The sequence below is a fragment of the Culex quinquefasciatus genome, chromosome 2 (genome assembly GCF_015732765.1).
Source record: "Culex quinquefasciatus strain JHB chromosome 2, VPISU_Cqui_1.0_pri_paternal, whole genome shotgun sequence".
Classification (NCBI taxonomy): domain Eukaryota; kingdom Metazoa; phylum Arthropoda; class Insecta; order Diptera; family Culicidae; genus Culex; species Culex quinquefasciatus.
The window spans coordinates 211,957,071-211,973,833 of NC_051862.1; the positions used below are offsets into that span (position 1 = coordinate 211,957,071).

The window sequence follows — 16,763 nt, forward strand, 5'->3', positions numbered from 1 at the left end:
ATTTATATCTTTGAACGAAAAATCATGAAAATGATGGAAGTCTTCACGTTAAGGTCGAGAAAAAGGCAAGCAATTTAAATTCATTGAGTAGATTAAGTAGACCATAATTAATCAGAAAAAAATCAGGAAAATGTACTTCTATTTTAAAATTATTTCAGCTTCAAACAACATATAACACAGTAGAACAAATATGCTTTTGTAAGCAGTATATCAAATATAACATTCAAATTCTCATGTATTAAAATTTGTTGATTTCATCATTTCTATATTTTTCTTAGCAAATAAATAAACACTTAAAAGAAATGAACGGATTCCCAACACAAAAAAACTCAAACTAAGTAGCATTCCTCCCATTTGCCTTTCCCTTCACAATTGCTGCCGTCGAGCCCAAACCTGCCTCGATTCAATTCGTCTAATATCACTCAAATCGCTTAGTAAAGTCACACAGGTTGCATTCTTCAAGGACCACTGGCAAATCCGTACGTGTTCCACTTGCTTATGTGGTCGGTGTACTTTTCGATGCACGGATACCAATCCCGAGAACCATAGTTGAGCATGGGCAGATTCCCCCCAAAGTTCTTCGGCAAGAAGTTGGGATCGATGTACTTGTGCAGCTTCTTCATGTCTTGACCGTGGAATTCCAACTGGAAGGAGGGAGATGAATTAAATACTGTTGTGGGCTTCCTGGGAGATAAAGTAGCTTACCCTGGTCTTGAGCTTCTCACCAATAAAAGGCTTGAAAAGTTGCCACACCATGTTGAACACGAACGGCTGCTTGATGATGTGCACTTCCTTCATCCGCAGTGGAACCGCTTCCTGGATGAAGGTAAGCAAAAGTTTCGAGAACGACGGCGACAACGCCTTGACCTGCTTGAGTGAAAGTCCGTCAAAGTCCATAATGATGACGACGCCGTTGATTTGGGTAGACTGTTCCAGCTGGGCGACCAGGTGGACCAGGAAGAACATCCGGAACATCTTTTCCGGACTGACCGCCTTCGGATCCCACGCTTTACCACAGTTGATCAGCAGAACCCGGCGACCCTTGTGGTCCTTGTTGGTCAACACGTTAACGATCCCATGGTCGATGAAGGAGATTTTTTCGTCCTCTGGACTCAGGTTGTGCATCAACGGGTAATTGTTCTTCTTGAACTCTGCAATTCGTCGCATCTGCAGTGGGGAAAAAGAAAACATTTTTCAGGCAAGAAAATGAGAACAATTGAATCATACGACGCCCTCAGGCGAACGCGTTAACGGACTTTGATCGAAGTGTTTTCTTTATTTCTTATCGCAAAAAAACGCAGACCAACGTCGGCATCGAAGCAATAAATTTAACGACTCAGGCGACACAAAAAAAGAATTTATCTTTGGAACCAATCCATCAAATTGTGCTTTGTGACGTAGGTTAAAGTAAGTTGCACAGTCTGTGAAATTGACCCTTACAGGGAATTCCCAAAGTAGGCTAGGTGCTTGAAATCCAAGTTGGCAGGTTTGATTCCTGAAATTCGTTATGAATTTGAAGGCGTTTGGTGATCGAAGCACCACCTTTGATCGGTAGTTTAACAAAAAAAAAAAAATTTGGGGAGGTAATTGCAGCTATCAGTGCAATTCGCGCGCCCAAAATCACTTTGATAACAGGTATTAAGCACCAACTGCACGCGTTCCGTGTGATTTTTAAGGTGATTCCTTTTGAATCATTCGATAAACACTTGAACAGTCTTGTTTATAAGTGTTTTAATTTTCTGTTTGTTTGGCGGCTTGTGTTACACATCACGTTATCAAATTTGGACACTTTTGGTAATGACAATCATCGCATGTTGAATGATGACTAGCTGAATTTTAGACTTTAATCGCTGAATCCACTCTATTGGCACGTGCGGATGCTCGAAATATTGAGTACACCCAATAAAAATTAAAAGCAATGTTTATCAAATTTCAAGCCAGCATAGAATTTTAACAAACCGATCTTCATACTTTGTAGATTTTTTTTTACATGTTTTTGTACTGTGCTACCACTTCAGATGTAGCATGCTTCTCTCGCGTGATATGGTAATGAAAACAACCCAATTTTTACGTTTTGTTTTGAACCTTGGTCGTAAAGTTTATGTTTTGACTAAGCTTCTTGTTTTGGAATAGTAATAGCTTTCCAGTAGTTGTTATTTGAAAATCAAAATTGAAAAACAAAATGCGTTTAGGCAAATTGTAATTTTAAATCTTTAATTCGTCCCATACAAAACATTGCACCGGTAGATTCACCTTTCACACCACATATAAATACACCCCTTTTAATAAGATTTAATGATATCAAAAACAGGAGTATTTTTTTACAAATCCCTCTATTTTTAATTTGATATGAAGATATCATAAATTTAACTTAATATCATAAATTATTAGATTTCAAGATTTGAAGAATCAATAAAGAGATATGAAGATTTGAAGATTTGAAGATATGAAGATTTGAAGATTTGAAGATTTGAAGTAGTGCGTACAATTTCCCGGGAAACGGGAAATTTTCAATCAATTGCCCTGGAAATCCCGGGAATTTTCGGGAAATTTTAAATTTATTGATAACTGTTCTAATCTTGTTTCTAAATCATATTTTGCATCAAAATTGAATAGGACAGCAACTTTAATGGTTAAAATAAGTGCAAAGATCAACTAATAGCATGACTGCATGTAAAAAATCACACAACTACAAGCAAATGTATATTTTTTTTCTAATTTTGTAAACTTAAATCGTTTAATACATCAAAAAATGATCTCTGGTATTTTTGTTAAGAAGTATTTTTCATCAAAGTGTTTGGATAGTAAGTAAAATGAATCCATACTTCACAATCTTAAAATGTCTTTGAAACTTGCCTCTGTGACCAGTTTGAGTATGGTTTGACACATTAAGTTGAAACAAATAAATTCATTCAGATTTTTTTATAACAAATAACTTAAACAGCTCTTAAACAAAATTGTTAAGTTTTTAAAATTTTCCTTAAAAATCTAACTTCTCCTGTTTGTTTTACTTCAAACAACTCCATGTTTTCACATATTTGGAGCAAGTTATTAAACTATATTTGCATTTTTCGAGCACCTCTTAAACAATACAAAGTAGTTTTTGAATGATTTTTCAATGGTTTTTTTTCACATGGTTTTCAGGTTTAGAATTGACTTCTGTCAAACGTTTTTTAAAAGAACGAAATTCATGATTTAAATTATACGTTAAATTGTCATCATCCCACTAACACTAACTCTCTTTCATTTGTTATTCATGTTAAACCTTCAAACACAAAATGTTGCACAAGTGCTCCATAATTCTTTTACTTCAAATTAAAATTATTTGAAACAATTGAAGTATTTCTTCTTGCAAAACCCCATTTGAAATATTTAATGTTTACAATTGAATTTTCTTCTAATTTGATCGTTGTAAACAAAAACGTAAAACATTTTAATTTTACTTTGGCGGTAAAAATCTTAAATATTCTTTATTCTATATCCAATTTTTCTTTAATTTTTTTTTCCTGAATTGTAATAGTTAATTTTCATTAAGCAAGGTCTATTTCCAGTTGCTTCAGAAATTCATGTTATTAGAAATACATCTTGTAATTCAATTGAGTTTCTTCATTTTTTCTAGAGTTGGAAATACTCTAAAAATTGAGTCCAAAAAATTAAGAAAATGTATGCTTCCGCTTGAATTTCGGGAATGCATTTTTCGGGGAAATATTTTTTAACGGAAATCCCGATTTTTTTCCCGGGACGGGAAATTGGAAGCCCTAATTTGAAGATTTGAAGATTTCTCTTGGCTATTTATTAGTAAACTTTACTAAGATTTTTGCCAGAACTAAACTTTCGACTTGTGGATTTGCCTTATCCAGCCATCATTATTGAGTTTTTTTAAAGTAGTTCAATATATCATTAAATTGAATAAAAAATGCAAATATATTTGAAAATACATTATCATTCTGCGTGCATGTATTTTTGACAAAAAAAAACTCAATATAAAAGCACTTCTTTTTTAATTGAAACTCTATTCACATTGAACACACGCCAGCAAAATGTTCGGTGAAATTTAAACCGAATACCACCGCGTGATTCATAGATCAAAGCAACCTATGACGAATTGGTTCTTGTTGCATTTCAAAACACGATTTTTATCGAAACTCTTAATCCGCCTACTTTGATACACTCCACTCCACCCGTTGTTTCCTCCTCCTCCAAATCTCACCATTTTCAGCGCACTCTCCGCATAGAAGTGGCACGGCCTCAGAAAGATCATCAGAAAATCGTCATCATCGCGGTAGTGCAGATCGGTCGCGTTGTGCAGCAACTTCCGGAGCTCTAGAATGGCCGCCTCGCGGACTTGGGGCGTCTCGCGCAGATCCTTCCGGGAAAACTCCAACAACTCAGGACTGGGCGGGGAGGTGTCAATATCAAACGGCGCGAGGTCCATTTTTAAAACGCACTTTTTTTTTCGAGGTTGATTTGTGCAAGCTTTCTGGAGCTGGGGAGCAGCTAGGGTAATTTTAAACCGTTCCGGGGCGCGTCAAGAATCGGACTGATTGTGATTGCGTTACAATCGTATCAATTACAGCTCGTGGAAGAAGTAGGAGGAACTACCCGCGCCTATCAATGTAAGAAATTTTTGATAATAAGTGAACGATTCGCGAGCAATCGCCGCCGTCATAGGAGGCTCGGAGATTCCATTCAAGACGGCTGAGGTATCTAGGGTAACTAGACACTTATGTGGACTACTAGATTGGAACTCGGTTTAAGTGACGACAACATTTGGGGAACTTTGTTTGTACTTCCTCTTGGGTACACATGTGGCTTGAAATCAGTGAGCTCGGGAGATTCTCCAAGCTGAACGTGGCGTTAGAGTTGACCAAACCAGCTGATAGCCAATAGGTACTAACGCAAAGTCTTATCGATGGTGAGGTGGTTCGCTCTTATCAGCAAAGTGTTTTCACCTTCTTTGAATCGTGGTGTGTTGCCAAAAGACAAAACGGCTCTTTCGAAACTAGGGTAAAGCGTCAATAAATGACCAATAACGTTATATTTTTGTTTACAAAGTTTAAATTTATCACGAGTGATAACTTTCATGGCCATGACAAGATATTTCACAAATTTTAGATTTTTTTTTTATGTATAGTAAATTTAAATTTTGTATGACCATTTCTCAGAAAAACGAGAGCAATAAATCTACCGTTTTCCTTACTCGCGATCTTTTTTTTTTAATTTCCTTTACGTATCAATAAACCAGATAACATCCGTGAAAATTACAGTACAAGTGAATACACTTTTCATACTCCACGTGTTGAAAGAGAAAACCCTTATCAACGCCAGAGAATACACCGAGACCGCGTCAACAAAGGCAGCATTTCTCTCAGCGTTGCACTTAGTATCAAGCAAAATCAAAGAGATGTTTGTCTTGTTTTTGAGAAAACAAAATAAAATATGTGTATTTTCTTCTGCGTACGACGTCAACCAACTTGATCGGCCGATCGATGTTTGATTTATTATTACGATTTACTATCGCCGTTTGATTCAAGGTCCTGATAATGAAAATACCACAATTAACGGCAATGGGATGTTTGTTTGTTTGCGACGCAACGTAACGAAACTACGCATAACTAGCGGTGACGAATGTCATTTTGAGTTAGATTATCAACTTAAAGGAATATTTTCAGACAATTTATTTTAAATTTGACACAGATTTTTCTGAACCCCATTTGAAATTTATAAATATTTCTGAAACATTGTTTTTTAAGTGTATAAATATTTCTGTAACATATTTTTCTAAAAAAGTAAAAAGTCTAACCAAACACACTCTTAAAACAATCAAAGCACAATGTGTTCCTAGAACAAATTTGTGATAAAAAATCGGCAGGTCTGATATTTGGCACTATCAAAGAAGGGTACTTGCCCAACATTTTGTGCGGTATAGGTACCGAAATATATTTCGTCGGGGGTCTAGAGCAACTTTTTCTAGAATATTTTATTTTTGATTTTATTAAAATCGCTGAAAATCGATGGAATCATACTGATATCCATCAAATTTCTTGTGAATTTGCCTTGAAGGGCTTTGAATTACAAATTTTACCAATCTCTGACCTCCAATAAAAAGTTTCTGAACAAAATTTATCAGAACTCTCGCTTTCATTTAATTTACCCTTAATTCAAAATCGAAGAACTAAACAAAACTAAACGAAAATAAATTATTTTGCAAGTTTTTTTTTTTGCTGTTTTGAAGAAACTATTGAAACAATCGGATCAGTTTAGGTCTTGTTAACTTTTCATAACATTAATTAAAAAGATTCACAATAGGATCCCAAAATACTTTTTTCAATCAATTGTCATATTACACCATTACATTTCAGAACATTTTTGAATAAGTTTTCAAAGTAAGTTCCTTAAAAATGTATCAGCTTTGAGCAAAGATATACTCAATTTCATAAAATAAAAAGTTACTTTTTTCAAAAATTCTGGAGTTGAATTAAAATCTATTAAAATACTATATTTCATATGAGTTCAAAAACTTACCCAGCATGGATTTGGCTGAAATTTCGGTCATCGCACATCGCACAGACGACCATCAAACGACGATGACCAGAATAACTTTTTGCAAAACAGATCAGACCGATGGATTTTGCATTTTCAAAAGAACAATAAGATATTTACAGCAAGCGAAGAAGAAGAATGATTGATTATGATAATGAATTTAGAAATAAAAAAACACGAATTGCTATAAAAACTTTATTTAAACCATCAAACATGAACATTACATTTAAAAAAAACACTAACAATGCCAAAGATAGCTGTAAAATGTTATAACAACTTTGAAATATTCACGATTTTTGGAATGCACATAAAATTCAACAAGTGTAAACTTTGAACTTTAGTCATAAGAAAGTTCTCACTTCAGTTCGTTAATCTCTCCTTCTACTCTTATACCCGTTTGTCATTTGGTGATTGGAATTGTCATTTGAAAGACCCTACATTCCTAATATTCTTTGGAATGACCGTTACTTCTCCGCCTTGTCCACAAATCCACACTCATTGTACCGCTTGATGTGGTCCACGTACTTGGCCGTGCACGGGTACCAGTCCTTGCCAGCGTAATCGATTTCCGGCAGGTTTCCGCCGTAGTTCTTCGGCAGCACGTCGGGGCTCACGTACTGGTGGAATTGCTTCATGTTGCCCCCGTGGAAGAACATCTGGAAAAAAGAAGAAAAACAAAGTTTGTGATTAGATTAGGGATTTGCCAATTCAGTTCATTCCATCCTTGGTTGGAAAAAAGGTGATTGATCGTTGAAATCAGCTATAAATAAAATAGTTTTTTTTTTGTTTTTTTCTTGTCATGCCCAGAAAACCACAACGAAGATTACGTGTAGTTGGCTGTGACTGGATGGTGTTATAAAAATCAGTGCATGGTCGGCCTACTGTGACTGTCAATCAATCACAGCACTCGGTGAAGTGGGCCCAAGTAAACACTGTCGACAAGATCATCAAAGTAGGTCCTCGGTGACGTCAAACGAAACCGTTGAATCCTGGGGAGGATGGGCACTATAAAAGGTGGTAACCCTTTGGGTGTGAATCTCATTAGGCGAGTGGACGTCCAGGAGAGTAATTCAAGACTCTCAGTGGAATCTCACATGATAAATGGGTATTAGGTGGCCATGACCTTAAAAGGAAAGTTCAAGGTCATTCAAAGGAAGACAGATCATTTGTGATGACAAATTATTACAAATGTATCTAAATTAAGAATGCTTTTTCACTAAAATTAAATTTGTATATAAACCTTAGGTTAAATCCTTCTATTTCGGATGGATTTAAGGCAGATTCTGTGAGAAAAGAAAGCTACCAAACAAATTCATGGTTTACTACGATACTTTATTCAGTGAATCGTTCATTTATCAGTCTATATTTTTTGTAATTTTGTTTGAAAAATAATACTTTTGCATCGACAGTTGCTCGAGATTTAAATCCAATTGTAATACCAATTTTATACTACATTCTTCAAATAACCTGAAAATTTGAATACTATCTACTTCTACGATACTACAATTGCTACAATTTCAAAAGCTTCTACAAGAAGATTACATTGCTTTCTAAGCTACGATTAATAAGTAGTGGAGTGTTTCTATTGGAAGAAAAAAAGGTCGCAAAATCGCCTCTATTTCCAGTACTTTTGCAGTTCGGGATCGTCCACGAAGCCGAACGTATTCCAGTCGTTGATGTGGTCGATGTGGCGAAACACGCACGGGAACCAGTTGCGGCCTCCGTAGTCCATGAAGGGGCGTGTACCGCCGTAATCCCCCGGCAGATACTCCGGATCGATGAACTTGTGGATCTTGCGCATGTCGTTGCCGTGGAAAAAGATCTGCGATTCGGGGTTTAATATTTGTTTAATCAACCAATTTTTGCGATACCTCTATTATTATGTTTAATTTTGAAGAATTGGGCCAAATTAATTGGTTGTATTTGTTGTGAATATTTTCAAATCAAGTTTAGAAATATAATTATCATGCAAATTTATGGTTGATAAATGTTTTAACATTTTTATTAAATTACAAAGATCTGTTTAACATGTTGTTTTGTGAAACATTTTCTTTTTAATCTTGTTATTTCGAAAACTAAGGACATAATTTTTTTTCGAAAATAACAAGATTAAAAAGAAAATGTTTTCCATAACAACATTTTAAACAGATAATTGCAATTCAATAAAACATTATTTTTTTCATCAATCCAAGATTTGTGAGAAGATAGTACACAATCGTGCTTATTCTATTAAAAGTCAATTTATCTGTACCTTACAGTTTTGATGAATTGTATTTAAGCTGATGCATGTTAAATTTTAAGATTTTCTCAAATAACCAGAGGATCAAAACATATTTATTTTCGAAAATTTAAAAACAAAATAAGTTTTTGTCGCCCTAATTCAAATTGGCCCGAAAAATCAGGAAGCATGAAAATATTTCAGGAAACTTAGAAATGATGCTAAAATAAGAAGTCCAACCAAATTAAAACAATTCGAAATGCATTTTTCGGCGGTGATTATCAATTTAAAAGACTTTTTTTCATTCAATTGTTGAAACATAACTATTAAGTGTTTTTTTTTTTCTGTGTGATTTACATCAGGAATCGGTGAATTTTTCACCAGTTTCTGTTGAATTTCCTATTTTACACATGAATTTAGTTGAAACGATTTTTTTAAAGTCATATTTTACCAGAGCAATCCTCTACTATTTTGGCTCAAACTTTGATGGGGGCCATCCTTATGATCAAAGAAGCCATTTTGTGTCATTGGTTCACCCATATAAGTCTCTATACAATTTTGGCAGCTGTCTATCCAAAATTGGTACGAAAATATTCGTTAAGTTTGTAATTTTTTAAGGAATTTGATTTAAAATATATAAATATTGAAAGAACAAGCCAAAATTTCATTATTTGCATGGACATTTTTTTTAAATGGATTTTACACTAGTTCAGTTATTTTGCAATCAGTAATTTTCAAAAAATGTAAGATTTTACGAAAACTAAAATTTTAGCGAAAAAAAAAACATTTTGCGATATTAAACATCGAAAATTTTCAAATTTCTAAAGATTTTTAAATCAACCCAAACATGCTAAAAATGCATTTTAAATTGATTTCAGCTGATGGCAGCTCAATTTCCATTAAAATTTTTAAGTTTTCTGAAAAAATATTTTTTGTCCCCTGAACCTGGCCAATTTTGGGGGTAGACAAAAGTTTTTAATAAAATTTGTACCAGTCTTATAAAATATTTTTTTGAAGAGATCAGAAAAAATGCTATAAAATTGTCTAAGAGACATTGAAGTTGCTAAGATAAAGCGGCCAAGAGAAAAAGAAACAGGAAAATTTACGTTTTCTAAGTCTCACTCAAAAAACCCTCCATTTTCTAATGCCGATGTCTCAGCAACAAATGGAACGATTTTCAACTTTTTAGATCTTTTCGAAAACAATATTGAATATTTTGCCAAAAATAAAAATCGTCGAAATCGTCCAATTTCATAAACAACTGCTCCAAATCAACTTGCTTAAATGCTCCGGAAAATTTAAAACATTCTGTAACATTTGCAAAACGTGGGTTATTTTTTGCACAGGTTCAGTTTTGTAGAAAGTTCAACTGATAAAAAGTAAACTAATAAGATGCGGCTGACTTTTTTTAATGTTTCAATATTGTAACAGAAAGGTGCCAGGAAAATAATTTTTTCTGTCAAAATCCATAATTAATAATTTTTAATAATTATTAAGAATTATAATTCTTAAAAGAAGGTTGCTTTTGATCCAAGTATTTAAAGAATAAGTATTTTTGTGGATTTAAATTGTTATGAAATTCGGACAGTGTCTCCCCAAGTCTCCCCTAACTAGTCAACGATTTTCCACCAAATCATCACAAAACAACGGCCAGAGGTCATCAGCTTCTCTCTGAAAGCGATTACAGTATTGACAAACATTGCTCAGGCAATAATCCCGGCTACCAGTCAAACAGCCAGCCCCAGTCAATTCAGTTATGGCACAAAGAAAAATAAATTCAACTCTTATTTCGAGCCGCACACAAAGTCAAGCGTGGACTTCGGAACCCTCTTCAGGAATGTTTCCCCTAGCACGAATGGATTAGCCCCCGTCGCGGTTGACGAGTTGATAACACGTCTTATCTCTCAATCGTCCATCGAAGCGTACTTTTGTCACATCGTTGACCATCGTCACAAAGAAGTTACACATGAATCAAGAACTTACGCGCTTGTTGAGCTTCTCCTTAATGAAGGGTGTGAACAGAGCCCAAACCATCTTGAAGATGAACGGTTGCTTGATGATGTGCACCTCCTTGAGTCGCAGCGGAAGGGCCTCCTGGATGAAGGTCAGCAGCAGCTTCGAGAAGGACGGCGACAGCGCCTTGACCTGCTTCATGCCAAGTCCGTCAAAGTCCATGATGACCACGGCGCCGTTGATTTGCGTCTCCGGCTCGAGCTGGGCCAACAGATGGATGATGTAGAACAGCCGGAACAGCTGCTCCGAGCTGACCGCCTTCGGGTCCCACAGCTGGCCACAGTTGACCAGCAGCACGCGGCGTCCCTTCTGGTCGCGGTTCGCCATCACGTTGACCACGTTGTGCTCGGTGAAGGCCCGCTTCTCGTCCTCCGGCATCAGGTTGTGCAGCAGGTTGTGGTTGCTCTTCTTGAACTCGGCGATGCGACGCATCTGGGAAAAAATAAAAGGCAAATAAAGTGTCCCATTAATCGCAAATCAACTGTGGCAAATGAAATAACGTGCCTCGGTTGAAATCTTGCACCCGTTATATAACATTTGTTTTATTTTTTCTCACGCGGATGGCGCCGGTCGACACACGCCGGCCAGATGAGTTATTGACAACGCAAGAAAAGGCAAAACAGCAAATGGGGAAAGTCCGCGTACTCTCTGTTGACTTTAAGCGATTGCATGCAGTGAAGAACGACGAGTAGTTTGTGTGATTCATCTTTGGTGATGGTAATTAACGACAATAAGAGGGTTTTGGATTTTTTGGCATTTAAAACTCTTAAAGCCGTTGCAAATATTTTTCAAAGTTTATGTCTGGCCCGCAAAAAAAAACTAAACGAGCAATCAACTAAAACAATTCAAAATGCTTTCTATAATAATTTTCAGCATGAATTAGACTAGGTAGAAAACATTTGCATTTTTTAATGAAATTTCAATGTACGTACTGTACAAAAAAATGTTTTCCGCAAATAAAAATTAACAGGGCATATTTTTTTCAAGCCAATGATGGCCAAAGCAACTGACCGAGTGTGTTATGTATTTTACAACACTAAAAAAATGTGCCGAAAATACGATTTGTCGATTAGGTTAAGATAAAGAAGTTTTAGGTTAACGTGAGGTTAATAAGAACTTGAATAAAACATAAAACAAAAGAAAACTATTATTTTCATTTCAAAAAACAAAAAAAAAACACCGGCTGATTTGTTAACCTTCTAGTTCTGACCATAAATTTCGTTTATATGTGGCATCAAACGTTTTCAGCATTTCGATGCCTTTGTGCTCTCTTGTGCTAAGCTTGCTGGGATTCCAATGTAGATAGCAGAAGAAAGCACAGAGGCATAGATTTGTAAACATAGTAAATTTTGGTCTGAATACGAATATTTTATGTTTTCAGTTATTTTTCATTTAAAACTTGTAATATTTTAAACAAATCAAACATGTTGTTTAAGATTACTTCAAAATAATTTTTTTTTAAAACAGTTGGCATGACTCAAAGAGCTTTTTTGAACCAAAATCCCTTATTACCCAAACATTGTTGAATGTTGAAGCTAATACAAAATGTTCAAAATTTCGTGATAAATTGAGAGAAATTAAGAAATTATATTGAGAAATTTTACAAACCTGGAGGTTTTTTTTAAAGGACCAATAAACCAAATTTTCAGTTTTTGCTTTTTGGGTGTTTTTTAGTAACCCTGACTCATGGCGGTTTCAAAAACACCCAAAAAGCAAAAAACTGGAAATTTGGTTTATTGGACCTTTTCAAAAAAATACTCCAGAAACATTCAAAATATTTTTTATTGTTTCAATCATGCTAAAATGATAATCAACACGCAGGACAATGCATTTGAAGTAGTGTTCAGCCAATTGCAAGTCTATTTTACATTAAAAGGCTGGTAAAACATTTATTTAAAGTTTTTGTCATTCCTCGGTTCTTGTCAAGGAGTATTTTAAATAGTTTACAATCAATTGTACAAGTTTTTTCAATGCAAATTTTAATTTCCAATAATTCTGTTTCATTTGCTCCTTAATTTTGTGGGGTATCAAAAAGGCCTAAAAAATACTTAAAAATATTTTGAATAAAAACTAAATAAAAGAAAAACGCTTCAAACATTTTTTCTTACATTGTTTCAGAAGTTATGAGAAAAAATCAGAAAAAATATATTTAAATAATAAAATTTATTCTCATTTCTATTTTAGCATTACGACACAAAAATTAATATTAAGCTTAAAACAATTTACCTTTAATAATAAAAAGGAAGCCAAAATTTCAATTTTATATTTTGAAAAATGCATCAGTTTTCTTTATGAAGATCAAACAGAGATTTTAAATTATCTTCTTTTTTTCAAAATAGGTAATTCTCTATTAACTCACACGAAATCGGGAAAAGTTGCCCCGACCTTTGTAACTTTTGTCCCTGCTCACGAATTTGAGGTCCGTTTTTTTATATCTCGTGACGGAGAAGCGGTACGACTCCTTTAATTTTTGTACATCTAAAAAAGCACATGTTTTGTTTATGTGAAATTGGACGCCCGAACCATCAAGGTTTACTAAAAATTCAGAAAAAACATATTTGACAAGGAAAAAACAAGTTCCAAAAACTCTTCCATTATTTAACTGTAAAAAAATTGACACACGTCATTTTAAGTGAAATTCATTGTACTGTTCGAATCTGCAATAACCCAGAAGGGTCATTTTTTCATCAGGAACAACCATTTTCATTTTTAAATGTCGTGTTTTTTTTTAAATTTGCAAATATATATTGTAATTTGCTCTTAAATTATAAAAAAAAAACAATATCAGTATGTTTCTGAAGCTGTAAATATAAAAAGATCCCATGCAAAAAGGATTAAATGGCAAACTGCTCCATTTAAATTAAATTTACAAATTATCGTCATCAAGCAAAAACCATCACAGGTGGCTCGTTAAATCTTCGTTCAGTCAAAAATCAAACTCCTCTCATGGATTACATTGGTGAGCAAGAAGACCACCATAAAGCTCTCAGAGCACGCTGCGATAAGACGCGCGATTTCAATTCATTTTCCATTATTCCATGGATAGTGTGCGCTCTCGCGGATCAAAGCCCTCTTTGATAAGAATTGTAGCCATAATACACGTCAATCACATTTCGTTTGTTTCAACTTTTTTAATGAATGCTCTGCGCGATTAGACGAGGTCACGCCTGCTTGTTGCCAAAGCCGGATTAGATAACTTGCGACTTACCATTTTGAGCGCACTTTCCGGGTAGAAGTGACACGGACGCAGGAAGATCAGCAGGAACTCGTCATCGTCCTTGTAGTGCAGATCGGTGGCCTCCTTGAGCAGGGCGCGCAGTTCCAGGATGGCAGCCTCGCGGATTTCCGGCGTTTCGCGCAGTTCTTTCCGGGCGAACTCGAGCAGCTCCTCGGACGGTGGATCCGTGTCGATGTCGAACTTTTGGGACATATTGGCTGGATGGGTGTAATGGATCAGTTTGGATTCTTTGAAGATCAACGGGGGTTTCTGTTTTACTCACTGCTTTCTTGTAATTTCTTTCTAGAATAGATCACCGAGTCTTGAAGGATTCACCAGGCTGCCAGAACCGTCCGGGAAAGCGTCCGATTAGCAACTGACTGAGGCTCGAGGCTAATCATCTACCAAAGACACACTCTCAATCCCTATCGCATCTGGGGCTGAACTCAAAGCAAAAACATTCTCACTAAGGGGCAAGTATATTTATTGAAAATACAAAAAAAAAAAAAGTACACACACAATACACAAATAGAATGGACACAGCGGACTTCTTCAAACAAACACACCAAACTGTCCGCCGTTTATCAGTTCCTCCAAGTAACAGTGTTGGAGGAACCTTGTAACGTGTTCCGTTATTTTGAATTATTATTTTTGAATATAAACTTAAAGTTTATTAAGAAATTAAAAAAATTGTTAATAAATAAATATAAAAAAAAAATTAAATAAATATCTAGATTGAGGCAACGCGCGTACCGGTATCAGACGAAGCGAGTGTATATTCACGACTCACGTTTCGTGGAATTTTATAGCAAATGGGATCTGTCACACTGAACGTTGGTGAGCCCGTCTCGGGTGCCGCCATATTCCGGGGACTCGGAACTTCGGAGGTTTCCTGGGTATGAGAGTTTCGGGTCTCGTTCTTTCTGCCAACGGAACGGCTGGTGATAAGAAGTGCGCGACGCGACTAGTGACTTTAACCTTTGCCTTTGCCTTTTACCTTAATAGGTTAGTTGTACATAGTGCGAGTGTTCCTCCTAAAGATTTATTTAATTAAGTTTACTTTTATTCCATTAGTGTTTCGTAAGTGAATTCTTGGATTTTTGCGTCCGCTTTCTTAAATACAGTTCACTTTAACATACAATAAGGTAACGTAGTTTATTTGAATTAAATATATAATGTGAAATTAACATGAGTTCGCGTTGGACAGCAGCGTCAATAAGACGCTTTTTGTATGGGCTGGAAATTTTGCTGCAATTGCGAAAGCCCACGCCGGGTTTCGTACGCCGTCCTGAGGACGTTCCTCTACGTTTTGGATCAGCCTCTCGGCGCGTCTTCGCCGCCATTTTGGTGACTCTACATTCCGTGACCGTGTGACGCTCCGGCCCGCCATCTTGGCAGTCAAACGGAGTCGTGGAAGTCCGTCAATTCCCGTTGGCAGAAAACACACCGGTCGCCAATTGCCGGTCGTGAAAAGGTCCACCACGTTACAACCCCCGGACCCTTCCGAGAGCCGTACGTAGTCAAATTGTCGTACACCCCCGGGTCGGGAATCCTGTTGGTTTTAACTTAAAGCCTCCAATGGTGGGGTGTTCGTTTGCCTCCAGGACGAAGACCCAGTCCGGACAGCGCCCGACACTCCGTGTCCATCGCGCGTGAGCTGAGCTCGGCTCGCTCTTTATTGGCTCTGCGGAATTGTGCACTTGTGAAATCGGAAAGCTTCCCGTCCAGCCGCCCACACTCCGCAACTTTAGTTTCGGCCACGAGCGTCCACGTAGTCCTACGTCACCCAACGAGGAGCTGGAACGCACCACGTGACCAGCGTCTACCTTCTCGGCGTCGTGCTCCACCGCACGGCCAATCAGCATCGAGCGTCGCTCGACGGCGGATTCCCGCCAAAGCAGAGGAACCAACTCGACACCTCCAGACTGCCAGCATCTACCAGAACATCGCATCAGCAGTTTTCGCCGGCCCTCGACGGCCGGGCGTCCTCGCGGCAGCATGTGCACCAACACCAACAAAACCCTGCGCAGGTATGTGAGAGACCCTTGAATCATGGCCATGTTTCCTCTCTCCCATTTCCCTTACCCACACAAACAATTGTCTAGCTCGAACTCTCGCGGTAGTTTTATGCTCCGGGAAATGGAATCCCGCAAATACACAGTGAAACCATGATTTTGCGAACATGAATTTATTTTTTCCCCTCATGCGTTACCTTGAATAAATCTCTATGAACGTGCACTCTTGATAACCTTTTCGTTTTCGTTCTTTGAAATCATACCTTCCTTTCCCTAACTTTCCGTTGTCTGAAAGAACCAGAATCGAAGATCTCCGTGGTTCACTACCCGTTCAATTTGATAAGATCCCATTTTAGTTATTTTGGTAATTTCGTCTGCGTAAAAGCCGTATGCCGACTAACGACCCTGAGAGCTAATGTCGGGCAGCTAACACGACGGGTGGCCTCTTGTTTCGGCAAGAGTGGCGCATAAGCCACTGCGTTTAAAACAAAAATCTTCATAGCACGGTTAGGTCGGTTACAACCTGCCTCGAAACCCTCGAAGAAATTATGCTTCCGAGAGCCTTATCGCAGTAGGCTAACGGAAGAGGCTCCTTATCTTTCGATCGTCGTCACAAAACTCACAGCACGGCTTCAGCGTATCGAGCTCGACCTCTCTAAGGTGATAACTGAGACTGATGGCAAATCGAAGTCGGCGATGAGTCGCTAGCCAGCCAGTCAGCTAAGCCAGGAAGTTCTGGAACAAAGAACGCAGCCAG

General features: G+C 37.0%; 2 protein-coding genes across 3 annotated transcripts; both read right to left on the reverse strand.

The window, feature by feature from the left end:
* Positions 1–248: 248 nt before the first annotated feature.
* Positions 249–4,880, reverse strand: LOC6047222 (clavesin-1). Its single transcript, XM_001864271.2, has 3 exons — positions 4,211–4,880; positions 706–1,167; positions 249–644 (listed from the first exon to the last, which is right to left on the reverse strand). The coding sequence occupies exons 1-3, from the start codon at positions 4,433–4,435 to the stop codon at positions 459–461; spliced, it is 873 nt and encodes a 290-aa protein (XP_001864306.1). The 5' UTR covers positions 4,436–4,880; the 3' UTR covers positions 249–458.
* A 1,844-nt stretch (positions 4,881–6,724) lies between these two features.
* On the reverse strand, positions 6,725–14,607 carry LOC6047224 (clavesin-1). Of its 2 annotated transcripts, none has more exons than XM_038256231.1 (4): positions 14,275–14,495; positions 13,983–14,209; positions 10,745–11,206; positions 6,725–7,199 (listed from the first exon to the last, which is right to left on the reverse strand). In XM_038256231.1, exons 2-4 carry the CDS (start codon positions 14,202–14,204, stop codon positions 7,008–7,010), a joined length of 876 nt encoding a protein of 291 aa, XP_038112159.1. In that variant the 5' UTR covers positions 14,205–14,209; positions 14,275–14,495; the 3' UTR covers positions 6,725–7,007. The 2 variants fall into 2 exon arrangements, with proteins under 2 accessions (XP_038112159.1, XP_038112158.1); XM_038256230.1 differs by lacking the exon at positions 6,725–7,199 and adding an exon at positions 7,855–8,365 and having other exon boundaries at positions 14,275–14,607.
* Positions 14,608–16,763: the final 2,156 nt, after the last annotated feature.